The sequence below is a fragment of the Desmodus rotundus genome, chromosome 12, assembly GCF_022682495.2.
Source record: "Desmodus rotundus isolate HL8 chromosome 12, HLdesRot8A.1, whole genome shotgun sequence".
Lineage (NCBI taxonomy): Eukaryota > Metazoa > Chordata > Mammalia > Chiroptera > Phyllostomidae > Desmodus > Desmodus rotundus.
This window is the reverse complement of record NC_071398.1, coordinates 63,873,529-63,899,715: the sequence shown is the minus strand read 5'-3', so window position 1 is coordinate 63,899,715 and position 26,187 is coordinate 63,873,529. Positions and strand designations below refer to the sequence as shown.

The 26,187-nt window shown below is 37.3% G+C and overlaps 1 protein-coding gene across 2 annotated transcripts in view; it reads left to right on the top strand.

Annotated features, from left to right (window-relative positions):
• TRIM33 (tripartite motif containing 33) overlaps nt 1-26,187 on the top strand; it is a 109,436-nt gene that overhangs the window by 59,459 nt on the left and 23,790 nt on the right. For both annotated transcript variants that reach the window (XM_053914484.2, XM_024570588.4), the window contains exons 5-11: nt 13,189-13,305; nt 15,689-15,803; nt 18,890-19,036; nt 19,474-19,591; nt 20,954-21,228; nt 21,840-22,004; nt 24,495-24,692. In XM_053914484.2, the coding sequence (XP_053770459.1) occupies nt 13,189-13,305; nt 15,689-15,803; nt 18,890-19,036; nt 19,474-19,591; nt 20,954-21,228; nt 21,840-22,004; nt 24,495-24,692 (1,135 nt within the window). The remainder of the gene's footprint in view (nt 1-13,188; nt 13,306-15,688; nt 15,804-18,889; nt 19,037-19,473; nt 19,592-20,953; nt 21,229-21,839; nt 22,005-24,494; nt 24,693-26,187) is intronic.

The following is a 26,187-nucleotide window of genomic DNA, read 5'->3' as shown; positions in this document are numbered from 1 at the left end:
GGCCTTAGTCCTCTACCTCCAGCTACAGTCCTGTGGCTTTAAATGCCATTCATGTGCTGGTGATGTCCAAATTTATATTTCTCTCTCAGTATTCTGTATGTCTGCTTGAGTGTTTGCATTATTAAGTGTAACATTTAAAATTGCCTAACCGCCTTCTCCAAACCTTTTTCAGTGTCAGCCTTGCCCCATCTCAATTTGTGGTCGTTGCCTGTTTTTCTGTTGCATAGGTCAGGTATCCTGGCACCATTTTTGCCTCCACTATTTTTTCATATCCAAACCCAAATTCATGGAAACACACATTTGGCTCCATTTTTATTCATTGAGTCCCAAGAGCCTACCTAGAGCAGGACAGATGGTCCCTGATTTACAGTGGTTCAACTTAGAATTTTTCGACTTAAAAACTTTGAATCGTGAATTTGCTCTCTTCCTGAGCTGGTTGCATGTGCTGTGACAGTCTCGCAATGCGGAGCAGGGGCAGTACGGTGACGTTGCCCGGCTGTAGGCTGATGCGAGTGTTCTGAGCACCGTGAGGGTGGGCCAGGCCTAGCTTTGAACTCAGTGGGCTGGGTGCGTGAAGTCCATTTTTGACAAGGTCTTTTCAACTTACAGTGGGTTCATGGGGACATAGCCCCTTTGTGACTTGAGGAACATCTGTGTGACCCAGGTTAGACCACTTCACTCACTAACGGACATTTCTTAATTTAGAGAGGGGAAAAAAGAGGTAATAGAGCTAGCTGCCTGAATGTAGGAGTTATCAACTATATGTCTGTATTTTCATAGGAATCAATTTTTAGTCGTAAAAATAGTTGAGGTCCCTTTGCTCTATCTCTTAATTGAAGGCCCTTGCTCTTTTAATTGGAATGTTTTAATCCTGTTATATTTAATGTAATTATCGATATGGTTAGGTTTAAGTTTGCCGTTTACTTTTTATTTTCTGTTTTTCTCTTTTGTGCTTTTGTTTCTTTCCTGTCATCTTCTAAGTCGAAGCTTCTTTTGGTATTTCATTTTACATCCACTTTAAGCTTAAGTTATACCCTTATTATTTTTAGTGATTGTGTTAGAGCTAATGATGGGCAGCTTTAACTTAAAGTCTATTTAAAATACTGTATTGTAATAAATTAAATAAATAAATAAATAAAATATTGTATTGTTTCTCACTTCAAAATATAGTAACCTTACAAAAGAATAATTTAGTTTATCAAACCCTTATCCTTTGTACTAATGCCATATCAGTTATTCATGCATACATTATAAACTTTACCTTAAAATGCTTTTTAAAAAAATACGGTTTTAACCCACCTTTCCAGGAGTGTTGTCCTGAAAACCTGAGGATATGTTTTTTTATTGATTTCTTTTTTTAGAGGGTAAGAGAGAGAAAAATCAATTGGTTGCCTTCTGCACATACCCTGACCGGGAATTGAACCTACAACCTTTTGATGTATGGGACGATGCTCTTTGAAGTATATGGGTTACCATCTCTTACCATGTTCCTTTGTCGTGAAGAATATCCTTCAGCATTTCTTGTTTTGTAGGTCTGCTGAGGGGGAATACTTGCAGCTTCTGTTTAGCAGAAAAATCCTGTTTAAGAGGATGTTTGTACTAGAGAATTCTGGATTGACATTATTATTTTTTTTATCATTTAAAAGCTGTCAATACTTTGTATTTTGGCCTGTATTTGTTTTTAATGATACCCTTTATATTCTTCCCTGAATGTTGTATGGTGCCTTTCTGGCTGCTTTCAAGATTTCCTCTTTTTTCTTGGGTCTTTACCATTTGACTGTGAAGTTATTACATAGGTGCTCCGTTTGTAGCTCGTGTGTGTGCTTCATTGAGCTTCTTGTATCTGTAAGTTTCTGGTTTTTTAATCAGTTTTGGGATGTTGGCCATTGCTCTTTTAAAAAATTTCTCCCCCACATTCTTACTGTCTTGTGGGATTCTAAGCACACATTATGTGAGATTATTTGATTTTGACACACAGGTCTCTGAAGCTTTGTTCGTTTTCCTTCAATCTGTTTCCTCTTCTTCAGACTTTGTAGCTTTTCATTTGTGTTCATTTTCACTAACCCTTTCTTCAGCCATCACCCATTTGCTGCCAGGCCCATCCAATGAATTATTTCAATTACTGTACTTTTCTGGAATTTCCTTTTTTGTTCTGAGGTTTCCTATCAGTTCACTATTAAGAACCTGTTTTCATTTAAATTTTGAAAAAGTACATAATAGCCCATTTAAAGTCTGCTAAGTAGAACGCCTGGACCATCTTGGTGTCAGTTCTGTTGGGTGTATTTTTCTTTGAGTCATACTTTCTTGTTTCTCTGAATGCTAATGAGTTTTCACTGAGATTTGGTCATTGTGGGTAATTGAAACTCTGGATTCTGTCTTCCTCTGCAGACTCCTAATTGTTCTTCTGACACACAGTTAAATTAGTGGTTGATTGATTACCTTGATTTTTGTAAGCTTGGCTTTATGCTTTGTTAGGATGAACTGTGAAAGCACATTATATTGCCCAAGCCTCTACCTTGTTTGGACTCAACTTCTAAACTCTGTTTCTTGAAAGATCATGTGAAGACTTGGTGTTAGGTTTTGTTAGGACAGGATAGGCCTAGGGTAGAACTTTTGCAACTGTAGTTCTTTCCTTCAAGGTGTGGTTTTCTGGTTCTTAGATGCCTGGAAGGTGACCAGAGTCTCTTCCCCCACTGGCTCAGCTGGAGTTCTCTCTCCCAGAGCTGCTTGACCTCTAGGTTTTTACCTTCCATTGGCAACTTCATAGCGACTTATGACCTCATCCTGTGCGTGTACAGCTTAGACACTGCGTATGGCTTTGTGAGGAATTAACTCACTGTGTATCTTCCCCTCCCCCTTAGCCTCCCGCTCCTCAGCCTCACCCTGCACAGCTCTCTCTATTCCAGTCCCCTGCTCCATGGATTCTAGGTGCTGAGTAGTCCCAAACTCAGATTTCTGCCTCCTCCGCGCAAACAGACTTTTGTACTTTTGCTTGGTCTCCAGTTCTCTTTGCCAGTTACCGTGAAACTGTCTGCCGACAGAGAGGCAGGGTGACTGTGAGACTCTGCAAGGGACTGTAGAATTTCTCTGAAAATGAGTTTAGCAAAGGTTCCCCAGTGACTGAATACAGTTGCCCTATATATCTTTTTGTCTTGTTTTTTAGTTTTTGGTAGCAGGCTAGCCTGGTACCTGTTACTCTGTCATGGCTGAGAGTGAAAGTTAGCTTTGCTTCACCTCAATATTTTTTATCCCAGTTGCAATTTTGTGTATATGGTTAGAGAAGGATATCTGTAGATTGTTTTTGAGCACCAGTGTGGTTTAAGAGAGAGTAGTTACTTGAAATCTAGTATCAGGTGTTTTTATTAAAGAGCAAGATGGTTTATAGTGGTGGTCCCTTGAATGGAACTATCTAAGTAACATTTCTCTCAAATACTTTCTTAAAGAAACAACTTTTCTTGGATTTAGGCCTTTAAACTAAAAAATGAGTGGACAGATGAGTATCCAGACAGATAATCCTTGATGTATATTAGAGCTACCTAGAGACCTTAAAAAAAAATGCTGATGCTTTACTGCTACTCCAGACTGCCTAATAAGAATCTTAAGTCACATTTTGGGTATTAATTTTTTTTTAAGTTTTGTTTTTAGATTTTATTTGTTTTTTTAGAGAAGGTGGGTAGAGAGGGAGAGAAACATTATCGTGTGAGAGAATCATCCATGATTGCCTCCCACATGCCCCCAGCCGGGGACATGATCCGCAACCCAGGCATGTGCCCTGACTGGGAATTGAACCAGTCCTCAGTTTGCAGGCTGACACTCGATCCACTGAGCTACACCAGCCAGGGCTCAAAAATTTTTTACAGTATTTTAAGAATACTGGTAAATCACCCTAGGTGTTTCTTGTTTTTTCAGTGGAAATTGAAAACCACTACTTTAAGAAGAACCTTTGCCAAACTTATTTTTGTTTTTGTCTGCAAATTCTAAAGTTTAAAAAGCGTTTCAGATGAGATCCACGTGGCTGGTAGAAATGACATAGAAATCCATTTCTGCTGTCAGTCCTCTCGGGGAACTATATTTAGAGCTCAGGAGACAGGTCAAGGTTTCTGATCTAAGCATATTGTTTTTTAAGGTACATTTGTTGTCAGGGCAAAAGCAGCTGATTTATTGAACTTTTATTCAGTATTCATTAAGCTCAGTTCAGTAGATATTTGAGTGCTCACCATGTACCAGGTACCATCTAGCTAATGACTATAAAATAATTTTAAAAACTGAGACTGATTTTGCTATCTTGTGTTCTTTTAGTCTGTATGAGACTTGAGATTGAGTGTGTGGTTTGATAGTAGTTCATTTTAGTGATTATGTCCGAAGTAGAGTTAATTCACTTTGGTTTTGCTGGGAAAAAAGCCTTGTGAATTTTAATATCATAGTTTGTGGGCCGTCAAACAGACTGAGGAACTCCTAGGCTCAGCGAGTCAGTCACCCAGCAGAATGACTGCCGTTGTGACTAGGGAGAGAGGAATTGCGTATGGATAAGGACCAGCCTGACGGGGAGGAGTACCAGGAGAGACTGAGAAAGAAACGTGCTGGTCAGAATGGTCAGCTGTCCATTTGGCTTTTCCTTCGGGAAATACAGGACATACAGGGACATACAGGTTGAGGCTGTTGGTAAAACTGTTGTTACTGGGTAAATTGTGACAAAAGTAAATACCCCGTTGGCTGGTCATTTTCTGGCGCAGCAGTGGAAACCTGCCTCTGGTCGTCTGTGGTTCATCTCTGACCCCGCGTGGCTGGTTCCTGTCTCTGAGGTCGTAGCATAAATGTCATCACTCTTCCAGAACTCTGTGCTGTGTACTGGCTAGAAGGTCTTGCTACTCCTGTCCTCTCATCACATCACTCTATTTAAGTTTTTTCTCATTAATTAGAATGTTTGGAAAGAAAAGAGAACATCCTATTTTGTCTTTTTCACTGTAGCATACAAAACCTTTAATCCTTTCTGGCAAGTAGAAGAATTCAGTTCATATCCATGCATACTTTTAAAAAGTTTTGAGGGGGGGTAACCTCAAAATACAGGATGAAGAATAACAAAATATCTTTAAAAATCTGGATTTTTGGTAGTTTTAGAAAAAATTTTACCTAACTACTTGATAAATGAAACTATTAGGTATTTCTTTTAGTTTGGTAAAAAAAATTGCTGGAACACTAAATGGTATCCTGATCCAAGAAGGTCTGGGGCCCTGGTTGGGGCCGTTGGTCAGTTGGAGTGTTGTCCTGGAGACCAAAAGGTCACAGGTTTGGTATATGGTGTGGCTTCCGTTTCCACACCATAGGTAGGGGCGCGAATGAGAGGGAACCAATCGATGTTTCTCTCTCACACTGATGGTTCTCTCTCTCCCTCTCTCCCTCCCCTCTCTAAAAGTCAGTTGGCATGTTTTTTGTGAGGATAAAAATAAAATATTTAAGTGAAAAAAGAAAGTTTGGAAACCTCCTAGCTATAGTTTATCTATTTTTTAACTACAGGTTCAGATTTTTTTGTGGTACAGATTTTCATATCAGTGTTGCAAAGATATGTATTTCTATAAACTTGTTCATTTTATCTAAATTTTCAAATTTCTTGATACCAGTTTTCATGAATATCTTTTTAATGTCTTCAGATCTGTAGTGTTGGTGACCTCTTTTAAATCCCTGGTATTAGTTATTTGTGTCTTCTCTCTTTTTTTTTGATTAGTCATTTCACAGATTTGTTAATCCTAGTTTTTTCAAAGAACCAAGTTTTGACTTGCTGATGTGTACCGTTATATATTTTCTCTACATTATTTTCTGTATCCATCTTAATTCCTTTTACTTTATTTGGGTTTGTTTATGTTACTTTTTTCTACCTTCTTGAGATGAATGCTTGGCTTACTAAATTTCATACTTTTTATCTAATAAACGATAATTTCCTATTAAGTATTGCCTTAGCCCTATCTCAGATTTCGATGTAAGGTATTTTAATAGTTCAATTCAAAATACTTTCTAATTTCCATTAGAAATTAGTAATTTCTTCCTTGAACAAGGTATAGATTAAAGAGTGCAGTTGGCCCTTGAACAACAACTAGGGGCACTGACTCCCCTCCCAGCCCCCCCCCCCCCCCCGCCCCGCCCTTCCTTTGAAAATCTGTGTATAACTTTTGACTCTCCCAAAACTTTAATCGGAGTCCACAGGTGCTCAAAGTGCTTCATATAAAATAACATAGAACAATACAGAGAGTCGGCCTTCCACATCCCTGGAGTCCCAACTGAATATTGAAAATAGTGTTTTTAATCTGCAGTTGGTTAAATCCACAGATGCAAAACCCAGGGTTATGAAGGCCGAGTGTATATTTGTTGAAAGAAATCTGCATGGTAGTCAGACGCGTACTTTCAAGGGTTAGCTGTAGGTTTTATTTTTAACCTCCAAATATGGAAAACATCTTTTTTTAAAAAAATGGACTTTTAATCTAATTTCATTGTTGTTAGAGAATGTGGCTTGCATGATTTCAGTCTTTTGAAATTGTTAATACTTGTTTTATTAACAAATTTGTTTTAGTCCACAGATACTTGTTTTACTCCCATTATTGGAAGGTATTTATGCTGTGTGTAGCATTGTATGTATAGGTTGTCAGTTACTATTTTGTCGTTGTCAGCACATAGCCTTTTTGCTCTGTAAGAGATAGCAAACTTTCTACCTATTACTCTTTTGAAAGTAATCTTTGGTTTCTAACTGCTTTTTGAGATTCCTCTGTTGGTTTGGTTTTCTCAATCTCTGGATTGCGGCTTTTAATCAGTAATCTCTCCAAATATTACACTTGTTTCCTTTTGTCTCCCCTTCTGGAACTTAGGTGTGTGTGTTTGATCTCCTTGTACCATTCGTTCTCCATTTCTTTTTACCTTGTGTATTTTTCCCATATTTTTTTTAGCTCAAAATACAGAACAAAGAGGCATTTTCTTCTGAGTAATATCAGTTAAAGAATATTCTCTATGTGAAGCTTCCATTAAAACCCATTGTTGTATTAAAAAATTTTAGAATCTGCCAGTCACACTCCCCTTTGTAAAAAGTGTTTCATTTTGAGATATGAAATTATACAATAGATTCACAGGGAGTTGCCAAAAAACATTTAGAGGTTCGTTGCCTGCTTTTTACCTGCTTTTAAAAAAAGGTTACCTGAATATTTGCCAGGTTGTGTCTCATTCTTTAAATATAGTAAGCAGAGATATTTTGCTTCTGTTGGTGGATCTTTATTTCTTCGTTGTTTACCCTTGATTTTTGCTCAGGGTGCCATGTTTCCTTATATATGGTTATCTTAAACTATGAACTTCTCTTTTTCCTTGAAAAATTATTTATGCCAATTTTTGTCTAGAATTACAGTGCTTTGCCAGTACATAGCACTACCAAGTTGGGACCAATTAAATTTCTAGAATGGAGTTTTTGTCACCAGATGATGTGCACTTTGTCTAAAAATCCACACGTGTGGTATGTGGTGTCTGCTACTTCTCAGGGGTCTTCCCTCCTCTTTTCTACAGCATTATTGGAGCTTCCCTTAAGTCCTTTAGAGGTGGTGGAGGCGCAGGTTACTCTTACTACATTCTTACCTTGCGGTCATAGGTCTTTTAGGTGTCTGTCTTACGGTGGTATAGATATATACAGGTGAAACTGTCCTCACAGTCGAAAGTGGTGAACGTATTTTCTCCCCAAATCCTGTCACATCGGGAAGGTATTTTTGCTAGCTAACTAATTCTAGGCCTACAGTTTTCTTTCAGTACTTTGAAGATGTTGCTCTATTCTCCATCTTCATTCCTCTGTGTATAATGTATCTTTGTTCCTAAAGCTACTTTTAAGATTTTTATTTTATTACTGGCTTAAGCAGTTTGGAAATAACACAGTTTAATGTAATTTCCTTAATATTTCTTGTGTTGAGCTTCTTAGATCTGTAGATACATAGTTTATATCAAATATGGAAAATTTTACTCCATTATAATTTCTTCTGATATATTTTTCTTTTCCCTTTCCCTTCCCATTTGGGGATGACAATTATATATTAGTGTTATTAGAGTTGTCCCAAAACTTACTTTTTTTGCTGTTATTCTCCATCCCCAGTTTTTTCTCCGATTTTACATGGCGTTAACAACACGCCATATGCTCTGTATGGAAGAAAAGGTAAGTGAATTTGAAGACAGCAGTGGAAAGCAGCAGCCTGTTCTAACTGAAATCTTATGTAACCAAAATACCAACTGATGTCACCGCTTGCCCTTTGAGATTGCAAGTTGGTTCTTTGTTGTATTTATGTGACACTCCTTATGCCTTTCCCAAGCTTTCTTGAAATTTCTACCCTTTTAGGTTCTCATCATGGTTGCATAGAGTTCCCACTCTCCGTAACTCTTCCTGAACTCTTATGGGTATTATCTCCCCTTCATATAGAGCCTTAAATAAGGAACAGAATCTCATTTTAGATAATTCTTCAAAACATTCTGTATGTGCATAGTAAGCTTTTGTTGTTGAAGGATTGAGGTTTTATATTGTCACAAAGGAGACAATTAAAATTACTGCTAAAACTAGCAGTGATCAGTAGCATTAAGCCCCCATTTTGCTTTTGGACGCAAAGTAACTATGCTTATTAAGTGCTTTGTGTGTTTTGCTCAATGTGATTCTTAGAACAGTCCTATAAGATAAATACGGTTATTTCATATTTATCGTAAGGACTTAGACATGGAGGTCTGTCCAAATCATCCAGCTCGTACTGTGAAGATAGTACTGTACTAGTAAGATAGTCATTAAGTTTTCCTAAAGATTAAATGAGAGTCTGTGTAAGATACTTTATTAGCACAGTGCCTGAAAATACAAGTTTTCAAAACAGGCTAGCTGTTGCTAGCTATAGATTGATAAATCTTTAGATAAAATATGATGTTTGGGATTTTTTTCAAAGTAATCTTGAGGATAGAGTGGGTGGATATTTTGACAAAATTGGCTATAAATGAATACTTTTTGAAAGCAGGTGAAAGTTTTCGTGGGATTGAACCTCTAATGTATATTTGAAATTTTATGTAAGTTTTACGTGGAATACCTGAATTAAAAAAGAAACTGAGTCAGAATTACTATGTTATTTTTTGATACACAGTTTGGATACAAACTCAGATGACTTATTTCCCTAGGGGTACCAGAGTAAAATCTCACCAATTGTTTACATGCTGACAATTACTAAGAATAACACTACTGTAATTACTTGGCAAGAACAGTAGAATTCCTGTGCAGCCCAGGACCTGATAAGATTCTAAATGTGCATTCAAAAGTTGTAGCTCTAAGTTATTAGCTAAGTGATTCTCAGCCTTTTTAAAAATAATCCTTTTATTATTCATCACACATTATTTACTTATGAGAACCAGATTTTCAAGAACTTTTTGGCAAACTGTATTAATATATTTCTTAATAAAAAAGCATATAAGCATGGTGGTGAATTCTGTTCAAAACCAGAATAACCAGTGGTATATTTATTATACTGAGTTTTATATCATTCCAGCCAAAAGCACAGAAAGTCTTACTTAGCCTGTCCGGACTAAATCATAGGCCTATATAACTTTTACCTAGATATTTTGAAGTACTAAAAATAGCTCATTGTGGTTAAGAAGCCTGTGTTAAGAATCACTGCTTCATATGCAAGATTAAAATTTGAGAAACTTGCTTTCATGTATTTACATATTAGACTTACGCTTAATCTGTTTGTTGGTTATTCTTTCTCCCCATTTCTGAAGTATTTCAGTTATAATTTTGATTAGTTGGAAAAGAAAATGCAGTGTTAGTTTATTCTGTTAGCTAAGAAAATCAGAAGCAGGACGGAGCCAAAACTGCTTTCCTATTGCTCCTTTGTGTTTGCAAGCTCCAGCTAGTATTTTCTTCTAATAATAAATTGAAATTCACTCAAGTGAACAGAGATATCTGATTATCACTTTGCAGTTAATATCTTGATTGTTCACTATTATTTATTATCTGAGGCCAACTTCAGCAAAATGGGTCTTTACTTCCTTACTCTCAGAGTTTTGCCTTCTTTTACAAGGCCTTTAAAATAACAAATGGCTTCAGAATTATGTATTTTTGTCCATTCATATTGTTTCCCTCAGTATAAGCACCTTTCTGTCCTGGCCGGTGTGGCTCAGTAGATTGAGTTCAGGCCTGTGAACCAAAGGGTCCTTGTTCAATTCCCAGTCAGGGCACGTGCCTGGGTTGGGGGCCAGGTCCCAGGTAGGGGGTACTCGAAAAGCAACCACATATTGATGTTTCTCTTCCTCTCTTTCTCTCACCCTTTCCCTCTGTCTAAAAATAAAGAAAAATCTTTGAAGAAAATAAAAACAAAGCACCTTTCTCCCAAGTTTGTTTACCTAGAAAGCTCTTAATCATTTGTAACATCCAGCTCAGCTATGAACACCTATGTAAGGGAAGATGACACGCACTTTCACCCACGTGTGTCCCTAGTGTGTTTCTTTGCTGCTTGTTCATGTGAATGCAGTAAAGATACTTCTGGAAAGAGGATTCTAAAACATGTATTTCGAGTGGAAAAGAGAAAGGAATTTGTGCAAGATTAAACTTCTTAATTAGATATTTGTGAATTGTGATTCTGGTTGACCTTTCTACCCAGTGCTTTCCTCTTTGTGCTGACATAATCACACTCTGCATTAAAGATCTTTCTTCCCCACAATGTAAAGCTCATTCAGTCAAAAGGGTTAACATGGTAATCTCATATTCCTACTTTATTTTTACAAATTTAATAAAATAAAGTGATATTTTGGACGTGGAGAAATTATGGTAAATAAATGCTGCTCTTCGATGAGGAGCAGTCTTCGGGTCACCTCATTGACAGCAGAACCTCTTTGTAAAAGCCCTTGAAGGTGCCCGCATGTTTTCGTGCTGTTTAATCAATATCTGATGCAAATTATAATGTGCCAGACTTTACAATATAGACAGGAGTATTTTTGGCTTTAAAATATTGGCCTTAAAAATTGTAAAATGGTAAATTTTTAATGTCTGTTTTGCTACAATAAAACATTCTTACTGCACAAAATAAAAACCTCACTTGCCAGACGCTCTCTGTAACACTGATTCCCATATCGCCTTATACTTCGCTCTTACACTGCTTTTTATTTTTCCTTTCTCTCTCGAACCCCACCAGTAAGCAAACTCTCTTTAATGTCTACAACTCTGTCACCTTTCCTCCTGTATTTACCTTCACTGAGACTTTCACTGAAGACCTAGATGCTCCTGGTCTTCCTCACCTCGGTTCCTGCCTGTAGTGATTTTGGTATCCATACAGACAGTTACACCTTTGTCAGTAGCTTCAGTTCCTTATTCCAGTGACACCCCTCCCGGCTTTGACTCTGCCTCAGCTAGGCATTCAAATTTTAGAGTTATACTGTGGATCTTACTTTAACTTGAGGCATATGAACTCCCAAATCACCAAGGTGCTGATCTCTCTGGCATAGTTTGTTGTTCAAGCTTGCTTGTACAGCTGTACCAACTGGTTTTGTAGTTCCTGTGTGCCTTTGTTGTGACTTCTCTATGAAGCTTTATTGGTAGTGAGACAGAGTAAGGTAGCGTTCCTGTTGCAAACTAGATAGGAGGTCTGTACAGAAAGTATCCTGCTATGTACTATGAAAAATAGAGACATTTACTGAAGAAGATACAAGAAACATTGTACATAGGGCAATGATATCTCAGTCCCTTTCAAAGTAGGCACCTTGGGACCTCACCCAGTTCTCCTAGCCACCCTTAGCTGCCCGTCATATTTTCCTGAATCTCATTGATGGTCTGAAATCTCTTTCTTTACAAAGGTGATTTTAGCTTTGGGAAAAGCCAGAAGTTGTAGGGCGTGACATCTGAGCTGTAAGAGGGCTGAGTCACCTGGGTGATTTGATGTTTTGCCAAAAAAACTGCAGAAGATGTGATGCAAGAGCAGGCGTGTTGTGATGAAGCTGCCAGTCACCAGTTGTCCATAGCTGTGGCCTTCTGAATCATCCCAGTAGTATTCGTGGAGGAATGTTCAAGCTTAATGAAAAATTCGATGCAGATTTGTTGCTCTTTTTGCTCAGTCATTTTGAATGTGACAGCCACACAGTACACGTGCTCACTCAACAGTGTCTACCGCCCCCACTGACTAGTACAGTGAAGTTATCGTTGTTCACGCATGCGCATTCCAGTCCACTCTCCCTGGCTGCCAGGTTACATCGATGTCACGTGAACCATTCTCGTCACATTAACACCGTCTGGATTTTTTCTGGGCAGTCCTTGTATACATCCATCATAGCTCTTGTTAGTGTGCTAGCTATTGTTTTATATTTTTGCTGATTTATTATGAGCATAGGAACAATAATGGATTTTTTAAATCCATGTGTTCCTAGCATATAGAGGAAACCCCAAAATATTTGTTGACTTAATGAACAATTTACACAAAGGAAGTGAAACTAGCAAAGAAAATTATTCTACGTTTTTAGTAACCAGTGAACTGTAATCTTTACTATCAGGTCTTAATTTTCACTATTATAATCTTAGGAAATCTTAACATACATCTCTCTCGTGTTGATAGTTACAGACAGTAAAACTGATGTCAGTGATTTTTTCATCGATAAACTTTTTGGAAAAGTTTGACAACATAAAGCATCTAGAACTAAAAAAATATTTTAAGTGGTGATTATAAAGACCAAATAAAGACTAAAAGTCAGATACAAACTTGCATGTACATTATGATTACACGTGAATCTAAAGATGCATAATAAAAGACTTGAGAAATTATATATTATAGTGGTAACAATTTTATGATGTTGGAAATATGAGTACTTTTCTTTTGAAAGTATTTTCTATAATGTGGTTATGTCTTATGCTATAAAATATATACAACATATGCCAGTATTAGGATTTAAAAAAAAAAATCCTGAATCAAAATTCTAATGTGAAGAGCCAACACTGAACAGTTTTTGAGCAATGTTTTAATCTTACAGTGGCCTTTCAGCATTGGGTCAGATGAGGAGGGACTGGTAGTTAAAAGTTGATATCGATACAAGGTATGCATGGCCAGCACAGAGTGTGGATCATTTAAGTAAGGTTTCAGTATTTACCCAAGCAGCAATTCTTCATTTCCAAAATCGTAATCATAAATTTCCTGTTTTAAATGTCATTTTTGTTTTGGTTTTAAGGTACCAGTTTTTGGAAGAAGCTTTCCAAAACCAGAAAGGTGCAATTGAGAATCTACTGGCTAAACTTCTTGAGAAGAAGAATTACGTTCATTTTGCAGCTACTCAGGTGCAGAATAGGTAAGTGTGTTGACATAAAACTTTAAGGATTATTAAACGCAGTGAGTCCAATTTAGATTTTTTCTTTAAATATTAAGTATATTAAAATAATATTTTTGGGGAGGGGTAAATGGTATAAGTTTGAGTTTAAGTTATATTTGTTAATTAAGTAAAATTTAATAGACCAAAATTTTCAATACTCTTTAGGCTGGATACATTTTTGACTGTTTTATAATTAATAGACTAATCTTGGTAAACTTTAGTTAAATGTGAAAAATGCTATTAATGTATAGAGTAGAATTATAAAATTTAACTGCAGACTGTTGAAGACACAGAATAGAAGAGAGTGTGAAGAGTGGTGGACAGATTTATTTTCTCACATAGAAAACAAGCACTGAACACAGTACTTCTTAGTAGTAGTATTATAAGGTGAATATATAGCACAATTTCTGGCACATAGAAAACTCTTAAATTTGGATTTTGATTTGATAAAACTTGATTTTATCAATAACACCATCAATACTGAAAAATTCTATATTGGTCCATTTCTAAATAAATTAAGTTTATTGGTAGAGCAAGTAGCAGTAAGTTCCAGAAGTTCCAGATTGACAAAATGAAGACCTTTAGCGTAGGAAGACAAGCACTTGGAGCTGACATAATTAAAGCTCGTGTGTTCCTGGAGGTGTGGATAGCGTTGATAATGTTTGTTCTTTGGATTCACAAATAATAGGACTTTTAGGTACTTTCAGAATATCACAATTAAGTTACGATTATTTAAAATTTCACATAGTACTAAAAATATTAAGTAGATGAATGGTACATTATGAGTTAGAAAACAGTACACTATATATTGAACAGTAAGGTGGTAGAATTTTCATCTTACGATGCAGATGTGTGTGAGGAACACACTAGTCATGGGTTGTAGGTTCTTGTGTGTGTCGGGATGTTTGGGATGTGCTGACGTGTTGGGGGTGATACTGGAGACAATAACCGTCTTCTCATAAATTCCATATGGATGTCTTTGTCAGAGAAAGGATAGTGAGTTGATGCCTATGGCAGTCTCATGTTTTTGTCTATATGTTTTAGTACATATTTTGCATTTTTGTACATACTTTGTTTATGTGTTCCTGAATCCGTGTAGAGAAGTAGAACAAGAAGTTTATGTTTTACAAGATTGCAAAGGATTGGGAAGATTGATGATTTCATCTTCAGAAAGCCTTGAAAAAAGGTGTTAAAATCTCTAATGATACTTCCCCTCTTGATGACCTATCTTCATTTTTTAATGCACATTTTGTTTTTTTTCTCCGACATGAGTGAACATACAGTGGACATTCCTAAGTCCATGCAAGTCTGACTGGCTGGCTGTTCCCTTTTTGAGCGCGTTTGATGATTTCAGTCTTCGGCACAATCATTTTGAGTCCCTTGTGTCTTATGAGGACTCAGAATCCTCATTTTTTAAAAGGTGTTTTCCTTTGACTTTAAGGACAGAATTGAATGAAATTTTTAAACAAGTTCCCAAACAAGTGCCAATATGCAGACAAAGGAGGGGAGACCTATGTTGTTATGATTGAGTGTGTTAAAAGTTACTCAGATTTGATTTTGGCAAATTGAGGTCAGTTTAGGGGTTGAAAGTGTGGGTTATATATAGTTTGTACAGAAGCAGAGTGTATAAAAGTTGAAGGCTTCCTTATTGTTGTTTAACATTTTATTTATATTGGTGCGATTTTCCCCTTTCTAATTTGTAAATAGCAGGGTATCAGCTATTTCATATTTGCAACAAAAACTTTTTTAACCACAGTGGGAGTTTATATCTATTTCTAGAACATCTAATAGCTGTTTTGAAAGAATGGATTGAAAATGTTTTATGCCTTTAACTGTATACATTAAGACACCATTTCGAGATCTATGAAAGAGTTATGTTAGGATCCATATGTGAAGTGGTTAAGTTATAAATGAAAATTAATGCCTCTAAGCTTAATTCCTGCCATTTGAAAAGATAATTATTGGTTGCAACATTGGTATTTTTTTGCACATTGTTCTTGAAAAGCATTAAGATTAATTAGAATCAGTGTGCCAGAATTGATACTAACCACCAATTGTTGATGTCAAATGTCTGTATAATATGTTTGTCATAGGAACTAAAGGATATTACCATCTAGATTAATAAACTGGCCTTCATGAATTTAATTTAAAATGACTGAGTATTTTATCCATTCTTTGTCTATATATATATATATAACTTGTTTTGACCAAATTGAGTGGTTAGGTCTGCTGAAACATAAGTTACACATTTTGACAAAGGTTTAATTTTAATTGCTTGGTTAAGTGCCCAGTTGGATATTTCTGTAATAGTTGATGATTTAGAGATAAATTGATAACCTGATGATGCATTTCTCTTATTCAGGATAAAAGAAGTGAACGAGACTAACAAGCGAGTAGAACAGGAAATAAAGGTGGCCATTTTCACCCTTATCAATGAAATTAATAAGAAAGGAAAATCTCTCTTACAGCAGCTAGAGGTACGGTTCAAAGCCAAAATCAAACAAACACTGCTTCTGTTACTCTTTAGCTGTCTTTACTGTTTATTGAAAGCTCTTTTAGATTGGTTGTGGGGGATAGGGAAGTAAACTACAAAAATTTTTTTCATGTGCTATTGGAAAATAGACATTTTTTGAGTTACTTTGCCCCACAATTAATACCACTGATTTTAACTATATAAACTAGGAAAGAGCGTTGTCCTCCTAGGAATGAAAGAATTATTACTAAAATGTGATGTAAATGCAGACAGTGCTGACCTATCACATTGCTGCCCCCCTTCCCAATATACCGTATTTTTCAGAATATAAGACGCACCCCCCCCCCCGCATTTGGGAGGAAAACGGGGGTGCACCTTATAGCCCAAATGTAGCTTACCTGGCTCACTGGGGGAAGGGAGGGTGGCGGTGAAGTGGTTTTTCTTTTTCCTAATTTCCTCCTCGAAAACGTAGGTACATCTTATGGTCCCATGTGTCTTATAGTCCGAAAAATACAGTAACTTACTTTTACATACATGTGAATGTGTATTGGGAGTCTGCTTGAGTTATTTGCATGTTTCACTTTATTTAAAAAATATTCCATAGTTGTACAAAAATTGCTTATTTTGAAATTTGTAAACTTTAAACTTACTGGTAGTTCTCTTATATTAGGTCTTTGTTTTGCATATTTGAAATTAATATGTAGATGTAAATTTCTAGATGTGAATCCAGTCAATTTGTGAAACCCAAGTTAAGTTTTAATCAAAGACGCATATCTCTGCTGCCTACAGTTGATTGGTTCTCAAAATTTTGTGCTCTTAAGTATGCTTAGATGATAGGCAGTTATATTTTCTGCACCATTGAATAATAATAGTTTAAACTACATGAGTGTTTGATTAACTCCATTACTATTAACCTCAAATTTTCCTCAAATAGCAGATTTTTTTCTGTTCCATTTCCTTGTAGAATGCTGGAGAAATATTAGACACATAATTACATACAAATTAAAAAAATTATGATAGCATAGTGTTATTTCTGAATTTCATCTTTTTCATTGAGATATAAAAGTACTCTTAACACATAACTGTTTTCTTAAGAAATAATTTATTTACTTATTTTTGGAGAGAGGGGAAAGGAAGGAGAAAGAGAGGGAGAGAAACATCAGTATGTGGCTGCGTCTCGTGTGCCCCCCCCCACTGGGGACCCGGCCCACAACCCAGGCATGTGCCCTGACTGGGAATTGAACTGGCGACCCTTTGGTTCGCTGGCCAGCACTCAGTCCACTGAGCTACACCAGTCAGGGCTCTAACACATTGTTAAAGTTGGCGGTTTCTTCCCTGTAATATATGCAGCCAGTGGCACTTAAACCTGATAAATTTTTGTTTTCAGAAAGACCCTGTTAATAGAGAGAACACTGAGTATGCAACTATTTGTGATATCTTTTAACTTACTGTAAATACAGTTTAACTATAAGTCTAAAATAATGTTTTCAAACCATTTCAAGAACTATGGAATTAAGAGATACCTCATAATGCTAAAATATACATAAATACCTAATAGTAAATTTGTGACACGCTCCATTGCTGATAATTTAAATGATTTTTCTAGTGTAATGTGTTCCAAAACTTTGTAAAATAGAGTTTTTCCTAGGTATTATAAGAGGGATGATTTCCAGCAAAGTTGTCAAACTTCTCTCAGCTGGATACTGTTACTCACTGATTTACATTATAAAATGAGAAACTTGTTTCCTTAGGAAAAAATTGTCCAATAAACCAAGTTGACTGAAAAGGGGTTGAGAAGGAAGTAGATAGGTTGTTTGGTGTGCCAAGCCAGTGTCAAAGCACGGCGGGCATCACCTCTCCTTTCTGGGGGTTGGACTTCCCAGAAAGCAGTTTGTTTTTCTTTTGTAGCGTTTCTTCCAGATTACTCTTTCCTTCAACCCCCACTTACTCACTTGTTCTTTATGAACTTTTGTCAGATCAAAAGTTTCCCTAGCCTCTACTCTTAGAGCTCTGAAATTCATATTTCTCATTTTGTCTGAGTATTTAAAAGAAGAGATTTGAACATCAGCCTCATGCCATGCCAGGAGGGGGCACTCATAACAGGAAGTTTTCTTTGGCCTGAGAAGTGTAATAAGATTATATAACGTTATTATATAACGTTATTTCTAAAGGTCAGCTTATTATGCCATAGACTCCATGTAATGGATGAGCCCAGCAATTTTCAACCTCTTTCATCTCGTGGCACACATAAACTAATTAATAAAATTCTTTGGCACATCAAAAAATATATTTTTTGCTGATCTGACAAAAAATAAGCATAATTTTGAATCATTCATACCAGATGGCTATTATTGTGTTGGCTGTTGTCATTTAAAAATTTAAAACAAAATTTTTGTCCTTATTCAAGGATGTGCTTATTGACTTTAGAGAGAGGGAAAGGGAAGGAGACAGAGAAGGAGAGAAACGTTGATGCTAGAGAGAAACATTGATGAGAGAGAGAAACATCCACCGGTTTCTTCTTGTACGTACCCCGAGTGGGAACTGAACCTGCAACCTAGACATGTGCCCTGACTGGGAATCAAACCTGCAACCTTTTGGTTTACGGGACAGCGCTCCAGTCAGCTGAGCCACACTGGCCAGGGCATGTTGTCATTTTTTAGTTTGACAATCTAAGGGAAAAGAGGCCAATGCCCCTGACTAAATAGTCAGGTATTGCATACTTTAGAAATTCTTGCAGTACACTGGTTGGAAATTGCTGGATTAGCCTAATAGAAAGACACTATCTTTAACAAAGATATTTCATCTTCTGAAGGAAAAAATATATATATAAGTAACATTAATTTCTGTATATGGAATGTCCTTTTTAGCCTGGAGAACTAAGTTTAAGGCCCATTTTTGTGAGTGACTTTTCCCTTGATTATTGGCTCATTGAATAATGAGGAGCTTGTTAACTTACCCATTTTAGCATCTGTTTGTAATGTTCCCATTTTTAAAAAGAAATAGACCTACTGTGTTCATTTTCAATAGAAATTGTGACTTGATTTTTTTTTCCATATAGAATTCTTTGGTGAGTCTCTTGTTCTGTTTCAGAATGTTACAAAAGAAAGACAGATGAAGTTACTGCAGCAGCAGAATGACATCACAGGCCTGTCCCGGCAGGTGAAGCACGTGATGAACTTTACAAACTGGGCCATTGCAAGTGGCAGCAGCACGGCCCTGCTGTACAGCAAGAGACTGGTGAGACACACAGGGTCTTTATTTTGAAGTTGGCTTTACTGTACATTTAGTGAACTGCACCTGTTTAAAGTGTAGATTTTGAATTTTGGCAGATATATTCAGTACCACATCAAGATATAGAAAATCTCCATTACCCACAAAAGTTTCCTTGTTCCCCTCTACCCCTGGCCCTAGGCAATTATTAGTCTGGTTTCTGTCTTTTCTAGAGTTTCATATACGTGGAATCGCACAGTGTTCTGTTTTGAAGATACCATCATCAGGATGGCAGAAATTCAAGCATGTGCATTTGGTTGCTAATATAGATAGTCTTTCAACGCTGATAACTGTCTCCTTTGAGACTGGCACTATGGGGCTACATGAGCTTTTATGTCTTTATCTTGTATGTTTTTTCAAGTGATACTTAATTTTAAGACTAATGTGAATTTTTTCCCTTTAAGATTACTTTTCAATTGCGCCATATTTTGAAAGCTCGTTGTGATCCTGTCCCTGCTGCTAATGGAGCAATACGTTTCCATTGTGATCCCACCTTCTGGGCAAAGAATGTAGTCAATTTAGGTGAGAAATAATTAGTTTTATGAATATAACTTGGAACACTGAATTAGGAGGAGGAAGCATCTAAAGCAAACTTTAGATACTGAAAGTTTTTTAATTTCACTCTAACATATAAACTTGGAAAATATGTTTTTCATTGGAAACTCACTTGAACTATGTTCATTATATTTTTTAAGAATATTGAGAGTCTCCTGTATAGTTTTTAAAAATGTGTATCATTCTAAACATTTCCCCACATCTTTTAAGTTGACATTGGCTGTTTCGTATTGAAAACTCAGCAATCAGGTCTTCACTCTCTGGAATAACTTTTGTTAGATGCTTAGTAGTTTGTATATAATTGTACCAAATCCTCCTCTAGAGGAGGACGTCCAGGATGCTGATGTGTCTGAAAGGCATGCCCTGAGGAATGTTTGAAAGGTCAGAGTAGCTTGTTTCACATGGAAGAGAAATGGACTTTGCTTTTGTCACTCCACAGTGTGGGACTAAGGGCCACTGGTAAAGTTACGGAGCAACAGACCAATTGCTCATTTTGTACTAAGGCAAAACCCTAAAACTTTCCTAGCAATTAAGAGTTGTGTACAGATTGACTAAACTCACTTTTAAAGTAGCCAGATCCTTACCAATTGGAAGCCGTAAAAGCAGAAGTGGATGGCCTTCCATAAAAAAGTAATCTCTGTGTTTATTCAGATTTGGCTCTAGCCTTAGATCAGGCATCAGCACACTGTTTTTGAGTGGCATGATAGTTAAGTTTGCTTTTTACATTTTAAAGGGTTATAAAACCAAACAAATGAAAAGAATATATGACAGTTCTCATGAAGCCTAAATATCTGGAACGGTTTGCCAGCTCTGCCTTATATCAGACCTTCCCGAAATTTCCTTCTCCTTTTAGAGAGCGATGGGCTCTGTGAGTAGTGGGGAAGACTGTCATTTGTAAGGACACATTTCCACAGAAGACAGTTTTGCAGCAGTGTAGTATTCTGCCCTGTATATTTTGGCAATTCAAAGGCAGATAGAATCAGTGATTGTAATCTTGAGTATTCTTCAGTCTTGTCAAAGGAGAATTGATTTAGATTGACTAAATGGGCTTCCTCAGGTAATGTCTCTTTTAGCTCTTTAGTTTTCTGTACATTTATGTAAATAAAGAATATATTCTGAAAAATCAAAAGTCAGTTATTTGGCTTTGGACTATGTTAGGTTTCCGATCTTTATCATCTTTTAAACCTAGCTCCCATCCCTACTGTACTATTGGAAGCTTTGAGTTCTGAGAGTTTTCAGAGGAAAGAGGAAAAGATAATGATTAATCCACAAAGTGTAGATGATTTATGCGATTATATGCAAATCATTCTCATTTTTTAAATCTTTCAGGTAATCTAGTAATAGAGAGTAAACCAGCTCCTGGGTATACTCCTAATGTTGTAGTCGGGCAAGTCCCTCCAGGGACAAACCACATTAGTAAAACCCCTGGACAGATTAACTTAGCACAGCTTCGACTCCAGCACATGCAACAGCAAGTGTATGCACAGAAGCATCAGCAGTTGCAACAAATGAGGATGCAGCAACCACCCGCGCCTGTACCAACAACGACGACGACAACACAGCCGCATCCACGACAAGCAGCCCCTCAGATGTTACAACAACAGGTGAGTATTGCATCACCGCATTACTGGTATAACTTGTGAAGACCTCAGGACTACACCCTGTCCCTCATAGATGAGTAACACATTTCAAAGTGACAAGTAGGGAAAGAGCTCGAAGGTCAGAGTTTAAATATTTGTTATGGGTATGGCAGGGACGTTGGGGAACTGTGAGGAAGGACAGTAAGTAACCATTGGAAACAAAATTAACTCACTATTACACAAGATTTTGTTCCTCCATCCCAGATCTTTTTTTGTTTTGTACATGTGGTTTTGGGCCAAAGAGCCACACTATTTTTGCCCAATTTCTAATACATTCATTGGGCTTTTGTTGAAACCATTCCCATCCTTGTACCTCTCCTGCCTTCCCCTCCCCTATCCGAGTCAGACCTGTTAATCCAGAGTTGGGTAAGTTAATGCTTTACATACATACAAACCTCGAATGTTTGAAAGGTCAGAGAAGGGGCTTTCGGGCTAGAGATGAGGAGAGTGACTTAATTCACTTTTTACTTTATGCTCTTATGTATCCTGACTGAACTATTGTTACCATAACATTTTATGATTGAAATAGAAATTTATAAAAAATATTATATAAATGCAATTTCTGCCCTTTGTAGCCCCCTAGGCTGATCAGTGTGCAAGCAATGCAGAGGAACAACATGAACTGTGGATCTTTCCAAGCCCATCAGATGAGATTGGCTCAGAACGCTGCCCGAATATCAGGGATACCCAGGCACAGCGGCCCTCAGTATTCCATGATGCAGCCGCACCTCCAAAGACAAGTATGCCTAGAGTTACATTTGTAAGAATCATACAATTTTAAAACTAAAAGACACCATTTGTCTGAATCTGTTGGTGGGAGGAGGGTAGGGTCATCGATACCTTTGAGAATTTGATGAATGCTGTGTGTCTTCTTATCCCAGGAAAATGCACGTAGATATATAAAATTTTGTATTTAATTTTAAGAGTTTATTTGATGCCATTAAATCTTTTATATATTCCTTGATCTAGTCTACCCAATTCATTTTACAGAAGTAAATAACAAAGGAGCTCGTTATTTATCCACAACCACAAGATATAATGGTACAATCAAGATTAGAAGCTTAGTTTCCTGAAATTGTTTTTTTTTGCTCTTTTAAATGTGACATTTTGAACCTAATATATAAAAAGGACTTTGAAAACAAACCTGTGCTATTATTAATTTTTGTTTTTACTTCGCTCTTACCATTGTTCTTTTCAGGATATAGATATGCCTCCCCTTAAAAATAAATGTATGTAGAGACACGTTTTCTAGTCTTTGCCTGAATAGTATTGTAGATTATCTTCATATAGGAGACATGATTTTTAAAGATTTTAATCCAGCACCCCAACCAGGTTTGAACTCAAAACCTAGGTATGCTCCCTGACCAGGAATCAAACCCATAACCTTTCGGTTCTGGGACGATGCTCCAACCAACTGAGCCAAACTGGCCAAGGCTAAAGCCTTTTATTTTATTCTAGTGAATGAATCCACTGGAGTCCCAAATACCATGGCAAACTCTTTCTCTTTTTTCTAATTCTTCTCCTAAGGACATGCTCATTGATTTTAGAGGGAGGGGAAGGGAGGAGGAGATGGAGAAAAACATCCATGTGAGAGAGAAACACCAATAGTTTGCTTCCCGAGTGTGCCCTGACTGGGGACTGAACCTGTAACCTAGGCATGTGCCCTGACGGAGAATTGAAACTGCAACCTTTTGGTTCACAGGAAGACATTCCAACAACTGAGCCACATTGGCCAGGGTGCAGAGTCTTTTGAAAGTCAATATTTTACACTCCTTTCTTTCCTGGAAGTTGACTATTTCTTCTACTAATATCTCTGTAGCATTTTATCATTATATGTATATTTATGTTTGATAAAGTTATAAATCAGTCTTTTGGAATTTTTCTGTGGGGAAAAAAGTCTTAATTTAAAAATTCTTAAATATCTAGTGATAGGCTGTTACTAAACTTTGACTATCTTTAAACCAAATTTTATTACAATTATTCGATACAATTGTTTAAACAACATAAATGTTTACATGCTTGAAGAATATTAGGAAAAATAAAAAGTGAAATTCTTGTAGGTCTGTATTTCTTTATGAATGAAATGGAACCTTTCCCCCCTTCCTTTCCAGTTGTATATGTTTGTATGCCTGTTACTTATTGTTAGAGTAAGTCAGAATTCCACATCAGTTTTTATTACTAGCTTGTGTGTGGGTGTTTTTTTATGTGATGCTTGGGAAACTTGTTCACAAAAATAGTATCTGGGAGTTACATGAATATTTCTCAATTTTTTGGACATTTTCTAGGTTATCAAAGCTTAATCTAACAATGAGCTATGAAGACTTTTTAAAAAATCTTATCAGGTCTTTATCTTAATTTTTGTTGCTCATCAAATATCAGAACCTACTTAAAGATTAGTTACACAAGTTTTGGAGCTAGGCACTTGATCAACAGCTCTACAGCTTTATTGTACCTTTGTGCCTCTCTCCCTCCCTCTCCCTCCCTCTCCCTCTCTCTCCCTCTCTCTCCCTCTCTCTCTCTCTCTCTTTCCCTCTCTCCCTCTGTCTCTCTGTCTCCCTGCCCCGCCCCCCCCTCAAACCCCAGAGGCTTTTGTGCTAGATGAGATTAGAAATGGGTCAGAGGTTTGCTGTTTTTTAAAAAAGATTTTATTTGTTTTTAGACAAAGGGGAAGGGAGGGAGAATGAGAGAGAAACATCAATGTATAGTTGCCTTTTACATATCCCCTACTGGGGACCCAACCCACAACCCAGGCATGTGCCCTGACTGGGAATCGAACCAGCAGCCCTTTGATTTGCAGGCTGGCACTCAGTCCACTGAGCCACACCAGCCAGGGCTAATTACTTTTATTTTTAAAAAGACAGAAGACTCAAAGAGGAATATAGACGGAACAGTGGTTTTCCTGGTATGCTATATGAAAACTTACTTGGGGGTTTCCAGATGCATGCATCTTTGTTCTGAGTAAGACCATGTTACCAGACTGATAGGTTGAAAATTTTTGCCAAGTCTGTTTTTTCCCTAAATACTGCACAAACATGAATAGAAAAATGAAAAGACTTAAGTTAGAATTACAGTTTTTTACCTATGTAAGTTTGAGAGGGCTTGCTTTATTCCTCAACCGTAGGTATCAGGCAATCATATATCCTTCCTAAGTTAAAAATGATTGTCCAGGTATATTCGTATTAGGATTATCTTGGCCGATTAAGTGATGATAACACCGTCTTTCCTAACAGCACTCGAACCCAGGGCACGCGGGACCCTTTCCTGTTGTGTCGGCACACAACACCATCAACCCGACCAGCCCTACCACAGCTACTATGGCGAGTGCGAATCGCGGCCCCACCAGCCCGTCCGTCACAGCGATAGAGCTAATCCCCTCCGTCACCAATCCGGAAAACCTTCCATCGCTACCAGATATTCCACCCATTCAGGTTTGTGTTTAAGCCGAGTGAAAGATTTCAAACCTCGTGTTCATGAGGGAGTTTGAGTATGTTTTTCTGGTCGTTTTTAAATTTTGGCAAAACTTTTTTTTTTTTTTTTGAAATTTCCAAATAGTTGGTTATTTTTGAATTTTTAAAAGTTGTATGTACTAAAACTAGCACTCCTCAATATTTTTAAGTTATAACATATAAACTGCTTATCTTTCTCTCACCTGCCAACAGGTAAACCTTGAGTTAGGTGAAGCCCTCCTTGTGTGGTTTGGATCCAGAGAGGAGACCCAGGACCAAAATGTGGTCATGTCTTTGTCATTTCTATTAGGTTTACTGTGCAGACAGGCTGGCCTGAGAAGGGAGAGGCTGGAGAGCGCGGTGTCAGGCGCCGGGGGTGCGCTGCCCCGGGAGGGCCTCTGAGGCAATGCTGTACCTTTCCTCTGCAACGTTTTACTGAACAAAGTCTTTCAGTGCTTCTCGGAATTCTGTTAATTCATTTGATTCAAAAGCACTTTGTGTTTTTAAATGTAAATAGAACCTGGAAGATTATAGTGAGTTACGTTCTCATGAGATGCTGTGGGAGCAGGTGCAGTGAGACTGCTGAGTCACGAGGGCCCTGACTATCCGTGGCCACTGTTGAACATTTTAATATATTTAATGGATTTCTAAGACTTAGTTTTAAGGGATGTTTCTTTAATTCCAATGTTGTTTCAAAACCACTCATTCATTGTAAATTCTCTTAATCTGATTGCTTTCCTGATGTTAGGGGAGATCTTTATTGGCTAAGGAAATTGTCGTTGTTTGTACTGAGAGTTCTGGACTATATATATGGAAAATTTTGGAGTATATCTACAAATAAAATTGCTAAGATACAAGTTTATAATTTACAGAGAACTTTCACAGACAGTGCATCAGTTTAATACTTGAAATCATTTCATATATGTAATGTCTCTACCTTATGGATGAGAGTAAGAGGTTAGTGACTTTCTCAGAGTCACCCAGTATGTGGAAAAGTAGTAATTGAAGGCCCAGCTCCTGATTACCAGTCCATGTCCTCCCCTACTCTTTGTAGAGATAGCAGGGAGGTAGTTTGGGATTGGAGGCCTGGAAAAGTATTAGTATTGAGAGGCTTTGGGCACTCAGAGAAAGGTATATAACAGCGTTCAAGGGGTTAGTCATTCACGTTTTATTAAGTACTTACTGTATGTTAAAGTCCTTGGGCATTAATAATAAAAAGACAAGACTTGGTTTCAGTTCCTAAGAAACTTGCTAATGTCAAACTTAACATGATTTGCTAGGGTCACTCTGGCCCTTGGTCCAGTTCTTTCTCACACAGACCAGAAGGTGGAAGTGTAGGTGCTCTGCATCCTTGAAAAGTTGGACGTCCTAGGGGAAGGAGGCCCACGTTACATCTTCCTTGTCATCTCTCCCAGAAGAGCCGTGCGATCAGGACGAGAAGCTCGGAATGTGTGCCCTCCTGTGTTCAGTTTGTAGA